The 22997-nt window shown below is 43.6% G+C and overlaps 1 protein-coding gene across 1 annotated transcript; it reads right to left on the reverse strand.

Annotated features, from left to right (window-relative positions):
* Positions 1 to 2892: 2892 nt before the first annotated feature.
* Positions 2893 to 22979, reverse strand: cdc42 (cell division cycle 42). Its single transcript, XM_083772091.1, has 6 exons — positions 22955 to 22979; positions 12963 to 13096; positions 12644 to 12716; positions 12222 to 12331; positions 11461 to 11658; positions 2893 to 4845 (listed from the first exon to the last, which is right to left on the reverse strand). Exons 2-6 carry the CDS (start codon positions 13065 to 13067, stop codon positions 4756 to 4758), a joined length of 576 nt encoding a protein of 191 aa, XP_083628217.1. The 5' UTR covers positions 13068 to 13096; positions 22955 to 22979; the 3' UTR covers positions 2893 to 4755.
* Positions 22980 to 22997: the final 18 nt, after the last annotated feature.

Raw genomic sequence — 22997 nt, forward strand, 5'->3', positions numbered from 1 at the left:
GATCCAGGGGACCCCCAGGGGTCCTTGAGGTGGATCCAGGGGACCCCTATAGGTCCTTGAGGTGGATCCAGGGGACCCCCAGAGGTCCTTGAGGTGGATCCAGGGGACCCCCAGGGGTCCTTGAGGTGGATCCAGGGGACCCCTATAGGTCCTTGAGGTGGTTCCAGGGGACCACCAGGGGTCCTTGAGGTGGATCCAGGGGACCCCCAGGGGTCCTTGAGGTGGATCCAGGGGACCCCCAGGGGTCCTTGAGGTGGATCCAGGGGACCCCTATAGGTCCTTGAGGTGGTTCCAGGGGACCACCAGGGGTCCTTGAGGTGGTTCCAGGGGACCACCAGAGGTCCTTGAGGTGGATCCAGGGGACCCCCAGGGGTCCTTGAGGTGGATCCAGGGGACCCCCATAGGTCCTTGAGGTGGTTCCAGGGGACCACCAGGGGTCCTTGAGGTGGATCCAGGGGACCCCTATAGGTCCTTGAGGTGGTTCCAGGGGACCCCCAGGGGTCCTTGAGGTGGATCCAGGGGACCCCCAGGGGTCCTTGAGGTGGATCCAGGGGACCCCCAGGGGTCCTTGAGGTGGATCCAGGGGACCCCCATAGGTCCTTGAGGTGGTTCCAGGGGACCCCCATAGGTCCTTGAGGTGGTTCCAGGGGACCCCAGGGGTCCTTGAGGTGGATCCAGGGGACCCCCAGGGGTCCTTGAGGTGGATCCAGGGGACCCCTATAGGTCCTTGAGGTGGTTCCAGGGGACCCCCAGGGGTCCTTGAGGTGGATCCAGGGGACCCCCAGGGGTCCTTGAGGTGGTTCCAGGGGACCCCCAGGGGTCCTTGAGGTGGATCCAGGGGACCCCCAGGGGTCCTTGAGGTGGATCCAGGGGACCCCCAGGGGTCCTTGAGGTGGTTCCAGGGGACCCCCAGGGGTCCTTGAGGTGGATCCAGTGGACCCCTATAGGTCCTTGAGGTGGTTCCAGGGGACCCCCAGGGGTCCTTGAGGTGGATCCAGGGGACCCCCAGGGGTCCTTGAGGTGGATCCAGGGGACCACCAGGGGTCCTTGAGGTGGATCCAGGGGATCAGAAGCTAAATGATTGATAGTCAGGAACCAAATGGATCCTTGGCTTATACAGTTCAGTAAGTCTGAGTGTACTCTCAGAAGCATACAAACTGGGTGTCATTCAAATTAAAAACGTTATGTGTGTGTGTGTGTGTGTGTGTGTGTGTGTGTGTGTGTGTGTGTGTGTGTGTGTGTGTGTGTGTGTGTGTGTGTGTGTGGACACAGAAAGAGAGACATGGGGCAGGACAGAGGTGGTAGAGTGGGGTGTGTGTGTGTGTGTGTGTGTGTGTGTAGGGGAGAGAACAGGGAGCCATGCCCTTAGTTCAGCCTGTGTGATAATTAATGGCTGTCAGCATGTCTTTTAGCGTAAGAAGGCGCTGACAGACAGCACTCCAGAAACGCAAGGAATGTGTGACTCCCTCACAGGGAGAGACAGACAGACACAGACGCACACGCCCGCACACACACACACATGCGCGCGCCCGCCCGCACACACACACACACACACACACACACACACACACACACGCATGCGCGCGCCCGCAGAGAATACTTTTGGTTTAGGAGGGTTTCTCTACCATCCCAAGGGGAAATGATAGGGGTCACTGGAGATCAACCGCTGGATCACCCTCATGTACACTACAGCCATTTGAGGAATTCCAGAACATCTGTGCAGGCTGTGAATGTGATATCAGTCTCCTGTCAGTGTGTGTGTGTGTGTGTGTGAGAAAGGGCTAGAGGGCAGGTATTCTATTCACAACATATACAGTACATTTATTTAAACAAAACAGTACCCTTATCTGTATAGGTTGCTGCTGCATGTAGAGAAATCTGTTTAATATGCCAACCCACACAGCCAGGGTAAGCTACATATATGATGATGCAATGTTGCATTATTGAAAAAATAATTTCAGAAACTATATCAACCATTACTGACAACCCTTCGTGTACTGTACTGTACGTGTACTGTATGGTGCTGTACTTATAACACCATGGAATGTCAATTAAAACGTGCAAATGTCCAATTTCCACTTATTTGATTCATACAGGATCCAGGAACAATCAAATTATATCAAAACACAGCTCATCGTATAGATTTTCCATTGATCTGAAATAATTTTACGAAGACACTGAAAGACATTAAACTAGATACCATGGTTTTAGTACTGGTGTACTTTAGGGCCCGTTTCTCAGCCTGTGTAGACCACAGGGGGGCAGTATAAACACCAGGAGTCATGTCTGGGCAGACAGTGCTCCCTGCTGGCAATTCATGTCCCTACATGTTTGTGTAAATGTAAAAATGGAAACTAAGCGTTTAAAACAGTGGTTCCCAAACGTTTTCACGTCAAGGACCCCCAAATTGACACTAATTAGCCTGCGGACCCCCATTTGAAAAGATATGCCAGGGGCCCCCATAAGAGAAGATTTTTACGGCTCTAGCAGTGATTCTCAACCCGTTTAATTTCAAGGACCCGCAGTTTGAAATGCATTATATATTATATTATATATACCAATTTATATTGAAAAATCTAAATTAATTTAACTGAGTGTACAAATGCAACCAAATGGACCCGAACAAACTATAATTTTGTCGGGGACCCCCTGGAACTCCCTCAAGGACCCCACTTTGGGAACCACTGCCCTACACGTTTGTGTAAATGAAAAGATGATATACAGGTAACTAAGCGTTTAAAAGACCAGTATAATTACCTGTGCAATGTAACGGTTTGGACAGAAAGGACAAGAAACACAAGCAACTTTCCAGAGTTATGTGATTTTCTCTCAAACCTGGTGCCTCTAAATTATTGAATCACACCATAAAGAAGGCAAGGCAAAAGTAGTAAAGGCAATTAAGGTATAAGTTTAATATTTTTGAAAAGTATGCATATACAAAGAACAAAGACTTCAGACAAAGCATTTGGTTTTTCACCAAAAACAAAAACAAATAACAGGTTATAATAATTATACTGACTTGGGCTGGACTTCAACCCAACTCTAAGCCACCAGTAAAGGAAAAACAAAATAACCAATCACAGATAATCTTTATCAAACAGTCTCTCTGCCATTGGAGGTTTCCGTTACTTATACTAAACCAAACAGAGGTTTGCTTTATGTTAACTGGCAGATAAGAGTTCAGGTGAGTTCCGACCCACTAAATGTAAAAAGGAGTTAAAAATAAACCTCATTTTTAAAAAATAAAAAATTAAAAACAAACGGAACAGAACAAAAAAAAAAAGTTTTGGTAAAAACATCTGGAGCCTACATCAACATTGTGTGCCAGCTTACATTATTATTATTATATCTGTTAAACCTATCATCAAAACAGAGACCAAGGCTCGGCTACATGCAGTGGCACACCGTTAGGACGGGAGAGAGAGAGACAGCCCATCCGGTCACACAGAATCTACGCCCTGCCTGGACACAGCTGGCGTTGTGTGATAAAACACGCAAAGCCCGAGTAAGATCAGATCTACAAGATCACAATGTGTCGCATTGCAACACATTGTGAGCCTGAAGATCTGGTCATCTCGGAGCACAACAATGGCACGCAATTCAGTAGACGTTAAGCATTAGTTGCATGTCAAGTGTGGAAAGGTCATGCTTCGAATGTGGCTCTTGGTGTACCACGAGGGTGTCTCTGTTGTGCCCGTTCTCACTGTGTGGTTACAACAATGGTTCAACGATATCCTGCCTACACCCCCTTGGTCCCTGGCAACGTATTAACAACACACCGCTTGTTCTGCTAACACTGTTTGAAAAGTTCCCTGCTTCAAAAAAAGGCCAATTCCTGCGGTCCGCTCACAGACCCTTTGCTATCGGTTTGCCTGTAGCTCTTCAGCGAACACTGCATTCCAAATAGACCGCTAGTGAGCACCCTGAACGCCTTGCACATATGACTGGATTAGATGGTACAGAGCAGAATGGTAGGTCCTAATAGAGCATGTAGGACATCAACTATGGTAACTTCACATAATTATCCAATCCTTTCAGATGTGCACAGTTCTCTGGGTGGCCAAAGCTTAGCTGAGTCAGTCCACCTGGAATATGGAAGAAAGTTTTTTCAGACTTCAATTGTGTTTGTTGAGGGAAGGGGAGGGGCGGGTGTTGGCAAACAAAAACAAAGAAGCACTACTTGTCGAGTGCTGCTGAGAAGGATCGTCGGGACCAGGTGATGAGTGCGCTCGTCACGGGGCGCAGAGAAAGCAACACTCAATCAGGCAGCTGGAGAAGGGGCAGGGCTTAATTCCATCAAAAGCTTTTCATTGGCCAATGACAGCTAAGTGGTTGGACACCAAGAAGTGGATAGGCCACAACACTGACAAGATTCAACTCGACATAACTCTTGAATTCTACTAAAGCCTGATGTTGTATTTCGCCATCCTGCCCAGAGCCCAGCTTGTTAGCAGGGTTAGGTTTGTCTTCTGTCCGACCAGGCCAGACTCAGATCTAGGTCATAATTTATTGCAGAGGGTTATCGCAAACTTAGTTGGTCATCTTCTTTCTTAGTCTTTGCTGTTGGAGGACATAGCTGTTAACCAGCCTTAGCAGAGCAAGGGACAGGGATGGAGAGGGCAAGGGAAGAATGTGTGTGCATGTATGTACATAAGGTAGGTGTGTGTGTGTGTGTGTGTGTGTGTGTGTGTGTGTGTGTGTGTGTGTGTGTGTGTGTGTGTGTGTGTGTCATGTATTCTTTCAGGACGGTATCACTCATAGCAGCACACATTTGCGTTTCTTCTTGGGCTCTGGGGGCTCCAACGCAGCCAATATCGCCTCATCAAACACATTCTTTAGGCCTTTCTGTGGACACAAATGCACACACAGGCTGAATGATGAGACAACACACTCTCACACAGGTCAAATAAAGGGCTCAATGGGAGACAGACATGGGAGGAAGGTCACTGTGCAAATCAAAGTAACATCAGGTCCAAACAAACACCTAATGAACCATGGATTGTGTGTGCCATAACATCAGACAAACTAATCGGTTCATAGACGAGTACAGAAATGAATAACCTCACGGAAACTAACGTGTGCATAATTTTGTCCGTGTTCGAAGGATTTGTGTGGGTTGGCAACTTGCCGCACACCGAAAATAGCCAACAGCTGTTAGTGTCAGTGTACGAGTTGACACAAGCAGCTATTACCACCTCACACCAAACGGCAAAGACAGGAACATGCAACAGATCAAGCAAAACTCTCGTGATTGTATCTCAACATGGGAAATGTGTCTGTACCAGTAAAATGACTAAAATAGCTTGAAAAGTTGGTATAAGGATGGAATTAGTACAGTATAACTCAGGCTTTAGGATAAAGACACCAACACAGCACATGTTACTGTGTTGAATGTGAGGTGCACATTGGTTGTGACACTTCAAATTCATTGGCAATTCAAACAAGAAAGTGGAGATAAAGAGAACAACGATCCAAAAATATTATCCACACACAAATTCATAGGAGTATGAATCGGCCCTTAGCCTGATCATGTGATGTCTAAATGTGCTGCTGTATGCAAGGAACACCCACAGGGGCTCTAGTCAGCTCAGAGTACACTAGTCCTAGTCCTAAACTACCCTCTGTGGACTAAAGAAGTCAGCTCAGAGTACACTAGTCCTAAACTACACTCCTCTGTGGACTAAAGAAGTCAGCTCAGAGTACACTAGTCCTAAACTACACTCCTCTGTGGACTAAAGAAGTCAGCTCAGAGTACACTAGTCCTAAACTACACTCCTCTGTGGACTAAAGAAGTCAGCTCAGAGTACACTAGTCCTAAACTACCCTCTGTGGACTAAAGAAGTCAGCTCAGAGTACACTAGTCCTAAACTACACTCCTCTGTGGACTAAAGAAGTCAGCTCAGAGTACACTAGACATAGTCCTAAACTACACTCCTCTGTGGACTAAAGAAGTCAGCTCAGAGTACACTAGTCATAGTCCTAAACTACACTCCTCTGTGGACTAAAGAAGTCAGCTCAGAGTACACTAGTCCTAAACTACACTCCTCTGTGGACTAAAGAAGTCAGCTCAGAGTACACTAGGCATAGTCCTAAACTACACTCCTCTGTGGACTAAAGAAGTCAGCTCAGAGTACACTAGTCCTAAACTACACTCCTCTGTGGACTAAAGAAGTCAGCTCAGAGTACACTAGTCCTAAACTACACTCCTCTGTGGACTAAAGAAGTCAGCTCAGAGTACACTAGTCCTAAACTACACTCCTCTGTGAACTAAAGAAGTCAGCTCAGGGTACACTAGTCCTAAACTACACTCCTCTGTGGACTAAAGAAGTCAGCTCAGAGTACACTAGTCCTAAACTACACTCCTCTGTGGACTAAAGAAGTCAGCTCAGAGTACACTAGTCCTAAACTACACTCCTCTGTGGACTAAAGAAGTCAGCTCAGAGTACACTAGTCCTAAACTACACTCCTATGTGGACTAAAGAAGTCAGCTCAGAGTACACTAGTCCTAAACTACAATCCTCTGTGGACTAAAGAAGTCAGCTCAGAGTACACTAGTCCTAAACTACACTCCTCTGTGGACTAAAGAAGCCAGCTCAGAGTACACTAGTCCTAGTTCTAAACTACACTCCTCTGTGAACTCAAGAAGTCAGCTCAGAGTACACTAGTCCTAAACTACACTCCTCTGTGGACTAAAGAAGTCAGCTCAGAGTACACTAGTCCTAAACTACACTCCTCTGTGGACTAAAGAAGTCAGCTCAGAGTACACTAGTCCTAGTCCTAAACTACACTCCTCTGTGGACTAAAGAAGTCAGCTCAGAGTACACTAGTCCTAAACTACACTCCTCTGTGGACTAAAGAAGTCAGCTCAGGGTACACTAGTCCTAAACTACACTCCTCTGTGGACTAAAGAAGTCAGCTCAGAGTACACTAGTCCTAAACTACACTCCTCTGTGGACTAAAGAAGTCAGCTCAGAGTACACTAGTCCTAAACTACACTCCTCTGTGGACTAAAGAAGTCAGCTCAGAGTACACTAGTCCTAAACTACACTCCTATGTGGACTAAATAAGTCAGCTCAGAGTACACTAGTCCTAAACTACAATCCTCTGTGGACTAAAGAAGTCAGCTCAGAGTACACTAGTCCTAAACTACACTCCTCTGTGGACTAAAGAAGTCAGCTCAGAGTACACTAGTCCTAGTCCTAAACTACACTCCTCTGTGGACTAAAGAAGCCAGCTCAGAGTACACTAGTCCTAGTCCTAAACTACACTCCTCTGTGAACTCAAGAAGTCAGCTCAGAGTACACTAGTCCTAAACTACACTCCTCTGTGGACTAAAGAAGTCAGCTCAGAGTACACTAGTCCTAAACTACACTCCTCTGTGGACTAAAGAAGTCAGCTCAGAGTACACTAGTCCTAAACTACACTCCTCTGTGGACTAAAGTCGTCAGCTCAGAGTACACTAGTCCTAAACTACACTCCTCTGTGGACTAAAGAAGTCAGCTCAGAGTACACTAGTCCTAGTCCTAAACTACACTCCTATGTGGACTAAAGAAGTCAGCTCAGAGTACACTAGTCCTAGTCCTAAACTACACTCCTATGTGGACTAAAGAAGTCAGCTCAGAGTACACTAGTCCTAAACTACACTCCTATGTGGACTAAAGAAGTCAGCTCAGAGTACACTAGTCCTAAACTACACTCCTATGTGGACTAAAGAAGTCAGCTCAGAGTACACTAGTCCTAAACTACACTCCTCTGTGGACTAAAGAAGTCAGCTCAGAGTACACTAGTCCTAGTCCTAAACTACACTCCTATGTGGACTAAAGAAGTCAGCTCAGAGTACACTAGTCCTAGTCCTAAACTACACTCCTATGTGGACTAAAGAAGTCAGCTCAGAGTACACTAGTCCTAAACTACACTCCTATGTGGACTAAAGAAGTCAGCTCAGAGTACACTAGTCCTAAACTACACTCCTATGTGGACTAAAGAAGTCAGCTCAGAGTACACTAGTCCTAAACTACACTCCTTTTTGGACTAAAGAAGAGAGAACAAGAGATAAGTTAACTTATCCTTTATTAATCAATTTCACAAACCCATTTATTACAATTAAAATGTATTAAATATCATCTGAATTTCCAAGACCGGAGGATATGCACGGCAGTAAATTGCACATTAGTCATATAGAGAGGATGAGTGGCCATAGAAATTGTGAACCGTATGCTTTACGACAGGAAGCAAACAACTTCCAATAAAAAAGAAGAAAAATAAAAAAAAACATTGTCTGGTTATGAGCCCATATAAAACAAGTGTTAAATGCTTTCATGCTAAAGAACGAATAGTTCCACATTTGTACTAAACAGGAACCATAAGCCGACATCTTGGCCTGTGAATTATACATCAAACAGTAGTACAAAATTACATAACCATTTAGTTCGTTAATGGAGGCACAGGTTGTATGAATGTGCAGATCTTTCAATACTATGAGGCCTGAAACGAGTCCCACATCTACTCCAAACCCTCTCTACATTGAATGCTATTAAATGGGAAAGGCAAATCTAGGCTAACTGAAGCAACAATGGCCACATCCCAAACAGCATACTACATCCTCTATAGCTTTAGCTCTACTCTTGGCCACAGGCCAAATATATGAGAGGGCCAAAAGCAGAACCCTATAAGGAGAATAATGATATGTCTGCCGATGTGCCTTACTTGTAGGTTAATGATGTCCATTCAAAATAAGTTCAAGCTAACCCCTTTCCAAAACGGCTAACACAGGAGCGAAACCAGTGTTGATTTGGCCAAATGTTATTTTTATGTCATTCAGTATTGTTACAGCTCGGTTAGAAAACAGAGCTACAAGCTGTAGTGAGCTGAGCTCTCAATACAAAGTAGCAGTGGGTGAGAGGAAGTGAAGAGAGGAAATGGTTGCTGATTGGCATGTTGGTTACTTGGTTGTAAAGACGCGAAAATACTTGAAAAGCAGCAGCTATGAAGGGAAAGAGAGTGGGAGAAGGACATGGGTAGATAAGAGATGGAGAGTAGAAAGGCAAGAGACAAGGGGGAAATGGTGGTGGAGGTCAGAGAACAATAGCAAGGATAGGAAGAGAGGTGGTGAAGAGGAGTGGGCGACTTTAAAATATACAGCATTTCCTCTTTCTCTGGGTCTCGGGCGGCTCTAGGGCAGCTAGGATAGCTTCATCATATACATTCTTCAGCCCTAGCTACAATGACAGAGGGGAGGGGAGAGAACAACAGCACTATTAGCACAGCAAGCACAGCAATCACAGGCACAGCGAAAGAGAGAGAGATGGGTACATAAGAGGAACATGGGCAAGCAAAGAGGAACTGAGTCTGAAACACAAGAGAAGACTGTAGAGATAGAATTAACCACTTGAGCCTTATTGGCAATGTGAAAACAGACGATCTGCAAGCTTGTTGAGCTTGTAGATCCTGCTATTTTGGAAGGCAAATTTTGACATTTGTTTTCCTATAATGACATTCCCAAAATACACACCAGGGTTAATGTGGTTAAAGTATGTGGGTGGGAAAGACATGACAAAAAGAGAAGGCGTGCGTGCGGCCACAGACGAGACGCAGACCACTTCTGTCAGCTGGGCTGTGAAGCAGAGGTGTGGATGGAGGGATGCTCCCCAGACCGCAGGGGCAGCGGACAGGAAACAGGATATTACATCAGCAGCAGGGGGGAGGGGAGCAGGAAGGAAGGAGTGGAGCAGAGAAACTATTGTTCTCTTCCAGCAAGGCCCGTCCCCACAGCCTGGGACACGGCAACGCACCCCCCTATTGTTCTCTTCCAGCAAGGCCCGTCCCCACAGCCCACCCCCCGTAAGCCTGGTGAAACCTTCCTTCTCCCAGTAGCTGATGTTACATGACCAGTTGTCAGAAGGCAATCACAAGAACATGGCCAGGGCCATGCTGGGTTGAGGTTCAAGATTAACTAGCTCTCCCAGAGTCCCAGGGGGGGGGGGGGAATATTCTGTTTGTCACTGCTCCTATATCTTCATAGACTCAGCTGAGACGGTACAATCAAGGGGTTAGTCCAAAATATGTTTACTGGAATTTATCTAGCAATATTAATGTATGTCGGATTGTCACTGTCCGAATTTAATTTGGGGTGTGTGTGGCAACTCAGTGGTTGGCACTGTTGTTTCACGTGACAATGTCCTGGGAAAGGGATTGAGCCAAACTGAGACCTTTGTGTGTGGAGAGTGCACGTCTTCTCTGTGGCCAAAAGGCATCAAGGTTAGTATGCTAGTTCCTTTGACCACGGTAAATGCCCTTATAACTGCAACCTAGTCACTGCAACTAAAAGTTTGGGTCCAGCGCAGAGGACAAATGTCCCCACAGGAATCAATAATGTGCAACTTAACCACCACAACCTTGTTTAATAGTATCTGTACTGTCTCTCTCTTCTGAGCACCATCTATATAGACAAATATCAGTGTTTCATTTTGGTTTTAAAAGTCTAAAGACAAACACACATACTGTCACAATACATGCAGGAAAAGGAGTGTTTTTCATTCCAACAATAACAATTTTGAAACCCAACAGATATTTAACTATGTCAGCAATCAAATGTTTTCCCTAGCGTAACATTAGAATCTGTTTCGAATCTGCAAACCACAGCCCTGATCTAACCTGATCTATTTCGGCTACATTGAAAATGAGGGCCTGCCCCTCAATTGTACTTCGAGCTTAAATAAAGGTTATGATGACAATGATGTTGATGAACCAAGTATGGCCTATACATGTTTCTTCTGAATCATATGTAACCTTCATGGGACTTGAATCAACAACCCCCCTGACCTCATGAAGTAATGTAAGACAGGACAGTGATCAAACATGGTCAACATTCAGATCAGAAACAATATGCATATGGATCAGGGGACATATGTTCCTTTTTACACCACTTTCTTGCCTTTTAACCTCTGTAGAACATACTGTACCATATGCAAGTTGATGTTGCAAGTTCTCTATAACCAGCAATCCGTGCTTGATAATTCTGTGCATCAAATTAGATTTTATTCCAAGGCAATCAATGCCGGACTGCCTCTTCCATGGGCAGAGAGGGTGAGAGTGTACGATGGCACTGGACATAACGCATTGCGCAACTTACTCTTACAGGTAAAGGCACGATGATTGGTTTCATTAATGTAACGCCCAAACCACACCTATGCATAATGTAAGGGGTAGCAAAAGTGTTTTAGGGTTAAGGCTGGTGGCGCAAGAAATCCTTAACCCTTATATTTAAAACCTTTGCCATTTTTTACTATTTTTATGAACATTTTAAAATAGTGAAAATAGCCGATCTACATCGACACGACGTGTGCTGGTAGATCTGCTATTTGAACCATTTAAAAATGTTTTTCAAAATAGTAAAAAATGCCAAACCGTATACGCATATGGAAAGACAGGGGCCCTCAGCTAAGCTTGCATAGCTCTTACCTGTGTGAGGGCTGAGCACTCCACGTATTTGACAGCCTTAAGGTCCCTGGCCAGTTTCTCGGCCGTTTCTGGAGTAATGGGCTTCTGCTTGTTCTTGGCCAACTTCTCTATAGTGGACGGGTCGTCCCTCAGGTCGATCTGAGTCCCCACCAGCAGGAAAGGCGTCTTTGGACAGTGGTGGGTGATCTCTGGTACCCACTGAGCATCACACAAACACAGAGAAACGTAAGGATACGGTGGGTGATCTCTGGTACCCACTGAGCATCACACAAACACAGAGATATGTAAGGATACGGTGGGTGATCTCTGGTACCCACTGAGCATCACACAAACACAGAGAAACGTAAGGATACGGTGGGTGATCTCTGGTACCCACTGAGCATCACACAAACACAGAGAAACGTAAGGATACGGTGGGTGATCTCTGGTACCCACTGAGCATCACACAAACACAGAGATATGTAAGGATACGGTGGGTGATCTCTGGTACCCACTGAGCATCACACAAACACAGAGATATGTAAGGATACGGTGGATCTCTGGTACCCACTAAGCATCACAAAAACACAGACAAATGTAAGGATACGAGAAAAGCACTACGGTACAAAAAAAACTAACCGAATTTCTGGCCTCATACTTCCCAAGTTCCCATTGCACATTTTTACTGCCTTCAAAATAATATTTATTTTACCATTTTGTTTAGAGAAAGGAGAAAACCCGGCAACGCCAAGTGAGAGACAGAGGAGAGAAGAAAGACTTGCCTTTTCTTTGACGTTTTCGAAAGAGGAGGGGGATACGACAGAGAAACAGACAAGGAAGACATCTGTCTGGGGATAACTCAAAGGTCGTAACCTGTCATAGTCCTCCTGACCTGAAGAAAGCAAACAAGTGAACACGTGTTTAAAATACACAAGTTTATATATCTCTCACACACACACACACACACACACACACACACACACACACTGTGTATGAGCACACGCTTCAACGTATCCGACACAGATATACAGGTCCATCTCAACAACAATATTGTGCAAAAGTTTACTGAAGAAAATTAACTTTTACACAATATTCTAATTCATTGAGATGGACCTGTATTTCCTCATCCACCCACAATCTGAACTGTACGCATTCTGAATGGGTACCACACGTCAACTGTAGCATGTAACAAGAAAACACATACCCGCAGTATCGAACAAGCCCAAAGTGTAGGGCTCGCCTCCGATCATTACAGTTACAGCATAGTTATCAAACACCTAGTTTGGAAAGAGGGAGGAAGTGGTTACAAATACAGTGCACACACACACACACACACACACACACACACACACACACACACACACACACACACACACACACACACACACACACACACACACACACACACACACACACACACACACACACACACACACACACACACACACACACACACACACACACACACACACACACACACACACACACACACACACACAAATCTCTTGGCTTCATCCACTGACCGTAGGTACATATTCCGAGGGGAACTTGTTTGTCGTATAAGAGATGAGCAGACAGGTTTTACCAACTGCTCCGTCCCCAACTACAACACACTTGATGGTCTGCATAGCTGGCTTTTACACAACTCATTCAAGATCTGGAAAAGAGAGAAAAACAGGTTGTATTTCATTAGTGGGGGGCTATAGAGCACCGAAGTCCTGACGTAACTCGCTCATCCCGACCATTCCCCTGGTTCGCGGAAGTGATTTCTCTATGGAGAATAACATGGGGTGATCTTAATATCGTCTACTATAAGCGTTGTGGTCCAAACATAAACAAGCTGTCTCGGCGTTATTGTCAGGGAGGTGTCTCTGTATCGTTTGCAACAGTCAGTCACTCATATATGATACAGTCTGCTTCTAGCGAAAATGTAACTAATTCAGTAGCAGTAACATTAGCGTTTTCTCTCAGTCAGTTGATTCTTCATATCCATATGAGTGAAGCGGCCGGGGTGACATGTTTATTTTTCAAACACAGTTGTTATATGAGGCGATGTCAAATCGCCTCAATGGGGATTACAATGCAACTAAACAAATACATGAACCTGGGGACTGACGCCCTCTACTGAAAGTGACGTCAGACTTCGGTGCTCTATAGCAGAAGGATCAAACAACATGTGGTCAACAAGATAACTGCATTTGAGATAGAACAAAGAGATGAGCGAGAACAGGAGATGACATTCAGAGACCGCTCACTGGTAATATAGCCTACAGTGCATCTACAAATCAAAGACCCGTTTTCCATTTAGTTGGAATCATGGACAGAATCTGAGAAGAAAACATAAGAAGCAGTATCTCAAACAAGGGGATCATTATGTCATGCCATTTGCCACAATGATGCAGCACAATTTACTAACGATATAGGACTACAAGAGAAAACGTATCACTGCATGTGATTGTGTCTACACTCTACACTGTAGACATAATATATTCTGTTAAAAAAAAAAAAAAAAACACTAAAGCTTAGCTCTATTATTCCAACTAGTTCTTACTGTTGTGAACTCTAATTACTGGACCCTCGTCTGGTTCTGACAGACGGGTAGTGTGTGCAGGCTGGGCGGTGTGTGATATCCGGTTGAAGTATTCCTTCGGTACGGCGACTGCGGTGGCAGGCCCAGGAGAACAATAACGCGACACGAGACAGTATCACGCTAAAGGTTTACAAACAACAGTACGTAAGTAGATGGGGAAATTTTAATTCACTAATAAAGTAATTATTAATTTATATATATATATATATTATTTTTTTAAATTTTTATCCCACGATTTTGTAACCCAGTTTTTCTTTTCACCCAGTGCCAATTATCTAATGTAATCCTGGGCGCTACACTTCCTCTGCCAACCTGGGGGGGGCAGCGGACTGACCTCATGCCTCCTTCTATGCATGAGGAGTCCAAGCTGCTTCTTTTCACCTGACAGAGGGGAATTTCCCCGGCCGGACGTAGCGCGTGGAAGGGACACGTTATTCCGACCAGTTCCTTTCCCCTCCATCAGGCGCCCCGGCTGGCCAGGGGGAGGTAGTTTTAGAGACCAGGATTACGGCATGTTTTTGTGAGGGTATCTACCCTAGGGGACACGGGGAGAACATGCAAACTCCACACAGAAAGGCCCTATCGCCAACCCCCGCCTCGCCTCGGGTATGGGCACTGATGACGCGGAGGAGAGAACACGCCGCCAGTGCCCACAGCGTCCCCAGAGGGAGGGCAGAATCCATTTCTTCCGGGCCGACGTGCCGGCCGGTAAGCACCGTCGGCCGGTCGTTTGATATGTCGGCCGGTCCGTGATTAGGTCGGCCGGTCCGTGATTAGGTCGGCCGGTCCGTGATTAGGTCGGCCGGACCGTGATTAGGTCGGAAGAAATGGATTCTGCCCTTGCTGCAGCGGGAATCGAACCCAGGACCTTCTAGCTGTGAGGCGACAGCACTACCAACTGTGCCATCGTGCCCCAATTAAGGTTGGACGGTTTGGGACATTTTAAAACCCCGGTTTACTATTGCCAAAATACCCTGTTTTTCGGTTTTACCGTCTAATTAATTTGAACGTGGCCATGCGTTCGCCATGCGTTGGAAGTGGAGGCGCAGCCGTTGTCGCGCATCAGACTTTCATTCAGACATTGAGTTAATTACCGGTATAGTATGATATGATATATTAATCATTGATGGTTTGTGCAATTACACTGCCAGGGTTATCGAATCTCGCCAGTTCTTTAGTAAACAGAAAATAAATGTTCGAGTGTGTAGTACGTACGGCATGCATGCTTGCGACTTTGCCCCATCATCTACCCAAGATCCACTACTTGCTGAACAGGTGCCGTCATGACCAACAAGTACAACTTGAGTGCAGTGACGACGACAAAACAATATTGTCTGCTGTCTTCCAAGTTCCCAACTGCAAATACCCCCTCAAAATGACATCCTTGTGACTATCCTTTGTCTGGGACTGTATAAATCACGGACGGAACAAAATCGACCCATTTAAATTTCTGTGAGAGTCAACAACCAATGAGCTCTCAATTCCTGTATAAACCCATACCGTCCTCAACGAGCCAATACATATAGCCTGCTCTACACCAGGTTTAGAGGAGCTTTTTTTTACTGCCTACTTTGACATTATAGATTTTGTGGCAGCCAGCAACATTGGACATTTATATGATACATATTGAATGAATCCAACTGGTTCATGGCTCTGGATAGAAAGGCGGTTCAGCTGTCACTAGCACACGCATCTGGACATCAAAGCATTGCGCATGCCACATTAGAATGAAACGCTTGTAGAATAATTCATGCGTTAAATCCAGTCTGACTGCTGACGGACATTTTGAAGAACAGTATAGTAGTAAGTGTGCAACATTGCTACTATTATATGAGTTACAATATACAAGATTTGTATTAATAAGAGATATAATATATATATAAATATAAATGTTTTTGTTTAATTAGCCCTAAACAGATAGTGGGTTACGTTTCATTTAAACTGTTAAGCAGTTAAAAATCCAATACCTAGAACATACAGTCCATAAATCTGACATGCTGTCTGACTACAAGTTGGATCAGATGTGTACAGGCATTAGTTTCGCTTCACTCACTTGGTTAATGCTGTGCTATTCCTGGATATGTGCTGTTCTAATGGATACACAATAAACCACCCCCAATTACATACATTCCCGAGCCACTGTCAGCAACACAGTAACACTGTCACACACACACGGTCACTTGGTACTCATTAGCTACCAATTAAGACAAATATTTGGGAAAGTATTACATATCAACATCTGATTGCATTAAATGATGTTAAATACACTTTGCCACTCGATTTTCCACTTACTAAGCATGCCATACCCTATATCTCATAGCATCGTTAGTCCATTATGCCTCTCTTCAAACTGGCCTGCTTGACACACTATCTGGCCCTCTCTCTTTATTTTACATAATGTACAGATTTAATTAGAGAATAAATAATTCTCTCCTGGGTAACACATTTTCCAGCCAAACAGACGTAGACATTACTACATGATTTTTACCAAGCAATTTCCACAACTTCTCCCTGATATTTTACCCCATGTCCATGAATTCTGGAAGCATATTTTTGCATTCGCTCTACAATGCCTACATATAAGATTTACCTGCCTCCCATCCCAAAACCAGTGCAGGTCCATCATCGGTTTGCGTTGGAGAGCTATGTCCAGGTTTACGTTGAACATCATTGCGTGTCGCCAGCCTGCCAGAACAACTCTCTGAGAGCAAGCGACTTGAAGTAGGATCACGCAGATGTAGAGAGAGGTATGCATAAGCATAAGCAGCATAGTGCTGAAATGTTCATCTTAGCAGCAGGAGTTGTACGACTAATGCTGAGGCTTCCATGCCTGAGTGAGGCCATAATTATTATTTTGGGGGGAGTGGCACTTTAAGGGCCCACATCACTTCACCCGATACTGCACCCAGCATGGCTTTGCCTCTCTTTGAGACAGTTATTATGTAATTATGCATACTAGCGTTCGAGAGTCATACATTATTGAACACAGACATAATTCCAAGGCATTTTTGCAGATAAACAAACTGCTTGTGCTTGTAAAATTAACATCCACGGCACCAACTGCAAAATGTTACTCACACCAATGTGTATCACAGGGTATCATCATATTCATACGTCAAAAAGCTGATCTACAAGCTATAGGAGGTACTTCTGTGGTCTGCTGGCTCTGTCTATGTCTACACAGGAGATTTGGCTATGATCAGTCTGGAGGTTTGTCAGATTAGCTCCGGACACAGACACAGACTGAGCCTCTTATAGGTGCCTATATTTCGGCAAAGCCAGTTTTTACGGTGTGGCTAATGGCAGAATCTCATAATGTCATAGGCTGTGTGCTCATCATGCACCGTCAACTGATGGACACCAAACGCTGCAATGCTGATAAATAATAAACTAAAATACTTGTATTTGACCTGGTATTTGGTAAGTCTTATTCAATTAGAAAAATTTTACTCATTGTACCCATCTGTGTCCCTTTTATTCCCATTATATGGAGATCTCTGATGTTATCAGTACATGCCCATATATTGGAATGGATTATGGATAGGCCATATTGGTTGTGGACAACTGGACATCACCACACTCCCTCAAGGCCAATGCGCACGCCCAGTTTTGAAGTAAATCGGTCCAATCCCATATATGCACATACAATTATCAATTGGTGCATAGGCATCCCTAATAAAAAGCTAATAACAGCGCTTTATAACTATGTAATTGACTTTTAGCCGAACCTGAAATTATATTAAATAAAAATGTAACCCAAATGAGTTAGTGCTTAAATGTCAAGCTCTGTTCACCCTACGGCTGCTTGTTGATGTACCCGTGTGTATTTGTCCACTGTCGGAATTATCGTTCCTACAGCACTGCCAGAGTATAAATAAAAGGTGATGATGATGATGAATCGCCCGGGGGGAAAATGGGGAGCAGAATGTCCTTCACACTACAGCGAGGGATGTTAACAATTAATCAATGGATTAATTGGCGTTAAGAATTTACTCGATGAAATGTAACGATTTTCAAAACACTGAACATTCTGTGGTTCTGATTTCCCAATTCATACCATTCTTAAACGGAATCAAAGTCATTGCTTTTAATGGATCGTTGTGGATGGATGATATACCACAGTTCGTAAAGCACTATTAGGGGTGTAGTGCTTTGGACATGATATCCAAACATGCTTTCTGTGGAGTGTGGACCCTTGTAAATCACTGATGTTTTTGTGACTAAATTAAATAGCAATCACAGGAAAAGACGAAAGGCCTCTCTCGAATGCTGAATGAAGTGACCCATTTGGCAATGGTGAAGAGTCTTCAAGAGACCCGGTGAGAAAAGAAGTATTGGTAATACTGCAATAAACATCAGATATTGATAGCGTTTTTGATCAATATCTTTTTTTACTTTATTTCAAATTCATGCAACATCAGACCCTACCTCTCAAATATCCATGATTTGCTATTGATGAACTGGTCTTATATGTGCTACGTGGCAAGCCTGCACCAACGTAAACACCAGAGAACATATGGTACTCTTAATTCTAGACATGTAATGCTGCAAGTAGACCAAATCACCTGCACTGTGGCTGCCAAGCAGCTAAGTAACAGCTTCTCATCTGACGTCTAAGAATGGAAATGTCCTTTATCTGAGGGAATGAGGCTGCTAGATCCTCAGCAAAGCTCTCTTTTATGTGACAGACGACACTTTGCTCCCCCTCATTCCTAATTTCCTACATATTGGGCGAGCACACCTCCCATCCCTCTCTCCCAACAGTGGGTCACTGCGGCTTAAAGCTGGAGCATAACGTCATCTGTTTAGTTGTGCTGCACAGCACCATTTAGCTAGCTAGGAGCCTAGGACATGATCATACTGTAGGTGTCAATCTATGAATATTAATGCTGCCATGACAATTAACTTTCACAATTATGATTTTTATAAAAAACATACTGATCCCGATAGTAGAAATCATTGCACACTGAAAAGCATATGCAGGCAGCATACACGTTTTCTGGAATATTTAAAGAACCCTATTTGACTGCAGACTACAGCATAGTACAGGAACTCAGCACGGCTTTGCAGCTAACTTTGATAGAGCTGAATTAATAGTAATGCCCAATGCCTATAACAGCAATTCACTTTCACTAAGGCAGGACCCAATAGCAACAACCCCCACATCCCTATGAGTCTGACTCTTTTTCTTTTTTCTACAAGCCTTTGTCAGAACTTGACCCCCAGCCTCAATCCCTCAAATCATCCATTCTTCCTGCGCAAAATGCTCCCATGTCCCTATCCCAACAACGTCTATATGAGCTATATAGACTAGTGCTGCATGATTCTTGCTCAAATGTAAATCTCGATATTCCTCCGCAAGAATTGAGATCACGATTCTCATTTCTCACACGATTCTCATTTTTTCCATTAAAATATTTATTGTCTTTAGTCTGTAGATGCTGGCCATTACTACAAGTACATTCAAAATGTGGCAAACTACTGTGGCTTTAAACAGACAACATCAAAGTGCTTGACTTAAACCTCTCTTAATTTTAAGTCCTCTCTTGTAGCAAAAACATAAAATGAATTGGACAGCCAACTAGTGCTGCACGATTCTTGCTCAAAATTCTTGCTTTAAAATAAATCAGTCCTCAGTCTGTCCTCTCTAGTGTCATAATAGGTCTGCAGTCTGCACTAAGCCTATGCACATCTCTGCATCACTGGGGGGTAGGTGAATGTACACGAGGTTTAGCAGAGAGGGACACAGCAGCAGAGTGCCTGTGGTTGCAGTTTCAAAGCAGATACTGTGACCATATAGAGAGTGTGGGGTAGAGGGGAATTTAATAAACAACGGTTTGACTGTGCTGGACCACAGTTAAACCGTTGTTTATTAAATTCATCCTCCTTAAAAGATCAATTCCGATTCAGTTTGAATTCAAGTAGGCCAATAGATTAACAGAAATAAGCTTCCTCCTCGTTAACTGTCCAGTCCATTAGGAAAATGGGAGCTACCCACATCTCTCCATTTCAGTGTGACCATGGCTGACATGCTTGAAAGTTTAATTTCTCTTCAAATGTTGCCCGCAGCATGTACTGGTATGCTAGCAGCAAATCCCATCACAACAAAAGAAACAATATCATTAATCTAGCAAACCTGATCACAGCGAGTCTGAGCACTCTGTTGATACCAAGTCACCAGAGTGACCAGACCACAGAAGGGCTTTATGAAAACACACTACTGATTGTTATTACTTATTAGGAGGGATACAACAATGACATTTCTGGCCGATACCGATTAAAACACTTTTATCTTAGGCTACTTCACATCATTCAAACATAATTACAAATTAAAATATAATAAGTGAATGCATTATTTTGATATTAGTTCGATATTCAATATTGCATTTTAAGGCCAATGTCGGCTGATGATGACTATGCTGCTGGAAGGAAAAATGAAAAACAAAGAACAAATTAATGCATTTGCTGCATGTAAACTCAGCACACAACTCATCTTGCTGGTAAAATAAATCAATCTGCTGTACAGTACTGGATGCTCCATATTGGCATGATGTTTGTTGTGTTGTGTTGTCATCTTTAACTAAATGGTTAAGCAACCAAGATTATTACCCAATTATGACATTGTATTTCCTAGGCTTAAAATATGTTTTCATGGTAATGGGAAAAAGTATTTTAGAAGCACTACCCGCCCATTTAGCCAGAATTAGAACTGCATCTAAGTATGTAGTAACTCCATAAGTGATAATTGTGATGTTGACCAGATTTTTGCATTTTAGTCAAGTGAGGGGCGCTCTTATCATCGTACATCATCATGATGTAACATGTCGATGTACTCGTTCACATGAGACGTACATTCTCCATTCATTGTCAAAGGGAATTTAATGTTTGTGTAGGACAAAAATCTACAATAATAGCTGAATATAGGAGGGGCTAGCACCCATCAAAAATAATTACTAGATTTAGTTAATAGTAATTACTATACCTCAATTCAAGATTTTCTAACACACTTTGCGCCTGCATTTGCTTGTTAAAGAGCTATTGCACTGTTTGCATTAACAAGTTAGTCAGTTACTGGTGGCAATTTTAACTATATGTAAATAAAATAAATACAAATGAGTTAATTAATTCATAATACACAAGTAAAACTGACATTTCTACATACATCACACTATCTTCAAGTAAGTCCTTTGACTTGTACACGATTTAGAAAGGCTAATGGCTCAAAAGGCATGAAGTGCAGCTCATTGTGTCATCATCACTTGATTTTCACCACGCAACAGCATATGGCACTTCCTGCCCCGCAGGGCCACTAATGGTTTGCAAACTGACACTGTAGCCTACTTTAAAGTACAATGTGTAACCAACTACCCAGAACTAGAAAGACTTGCATCCATGAACACAGACAACTCTGGAATATCTGAACACGTCCCTGGATTATATCTGAACACGTCCTTGCAGCAGCAGAGATTTTTCAGTGAACTGAAATGTGTTGGTAGGTTGGCCACAGCTGCAGTAATGACTATCAGACTTTAATCCACTCATTTGTGTTTGTAGGCCAGCCAGCAGCCCAGCACAGTCAGAAAGCAGGGCAGCCTATGTGGGCTTGCAGTGAAAGCTGCGGAGTTTCAGTTTGCTAGGATGACAGCTGACAGATGCTGACACTTAAAAACAGAACACATAGCTAATTGGAAATAAGCATTGGATTTGACACAAGTGCATCAAGCCCGGAATTCACTTAACCTCAAATTAGCTATTAATGATAAAATGGGATGCATCTAATTCCTCTAACTGCACAATGAATAGTATACCGTCGTGTATTGACTATTGAGTCACATCACAAACGACAGGCGCTACAGTCAGCAAGGTGCTGACTTGCTTTACTACCGGATTTACACACTTTAAATTCCTCTGTGATTGGTCCCGCAGTTTGCCTGAAAGCTTTCTTACGAGCTCTTTTCATATACAAGACCAAGACCCAGTGATGCACATACACACAAGGCCTGACCCAGATAAGGATCTAGGGTATTATGCCTATTTGATGCGACATTTACAGTGTCAAAACACATCAAACAACTAGCCAAAAAAAACATGAAATACTGTTTTAACAGGAATTATTAACAAATGATGGATGAATAATCAATGTATCTAATTACAAGTTCTGCTCATTTAGCGTGAAAGTACGTTACGTTCGCTCAAGGAAATGCAATACGCAGCTATTATACGTACATTTGCCTAGCCCCAAGTAATTGCAACACCCACAACTCAAAACTAGTTACAATTGTAATGTTAATTATAGTCTTCGCGTTCAAATCGAACCACATCGTCCGGACTTGAACAAGCTTGCCTGGATTGCTTGGCTAACTTAACTGCCAACTATTCTAACCAAACGTTACATTTTGTGCATTTCGGCCGTGGCATGTTGACAAATAGGTCCATGATACCACCTTTGATTGTAAAAATAGCTAACAAAGTAGCTCGACGACATAGACATAGTACTGTAACCGCACAACAGCCCCACCTCGAGGCACGTCGCGCTAATGTCAGCTAACATGAACTATTGCTGAGAACTGCCGTTGCTCCCTTACTGTCAAAACGAAACGACCGATGATATAAATGACTGTCACACAACCAAGTTAAGAATTTTAACAATAACGCCTTAACAAATGGTCTTTTTGCTAGCCGGTGTGAACACACACTTCTCCCTTAGCCGGGGTCGTTTACTAACCTAGTTAGCCCAGCTGAGCTAACGTTAGCGGATGCTGTTGCTGAATGAGACAGGCACAAACTAGTATTGTGACCCGTTAACCTCAATGTGGCAAACTCATGATAGTCGCAGTAGTTTAACTATGAGCATTAAGACAGCATTTAATCGCTTACATTAAAACAAAAACAAGAGAATGAAAAGGAAAGATTTGTTTTCCGTACCGTATCCTCTATGTGTCTGTGTGAGCCGGGCGTTGGCAGGCTG

The sequence above is a fragment of the Protomyctophum parallelum genome (genome assembly GCF_964188405.1).
Source record: "Protomyctophum parallelum genome assembly, chromosome: 8".
In the NCBI taxonomy this organism is placed as follows: domain Eukaryota; kingdom Metazoa; phylum Chordata; class Actinopteri; order Myctophiformes; family Myctophidae; genus Protomyctophum; species Protomyctophum parallelum.

Excerpts from the sequence above, each read along its gene's own strand:
- cdc42 (XM_083772091.1), bottom strand. The coding sequence starts at position 13,067 with ATGCAGACCATCAAGTGTGTTGTAGTTGGGGACGGAGCAGTTGGTAAA. Across the intron at positions 12,717-12,962 it reads CCTCGGAATATGTACCTACG|GTGTTTGATAACTATGCTGT; the intron begins GTCAGTGGATGA and ends TTTCCAAACTAG. Across the intron at positions 12,332-12,643 it reads GGGCTTGTTCGATACTGCGG|GTCAGGAGGACTATGACAGG; the intron begins GTATGTGTTTTC and ends TGCTTTCTTCAG.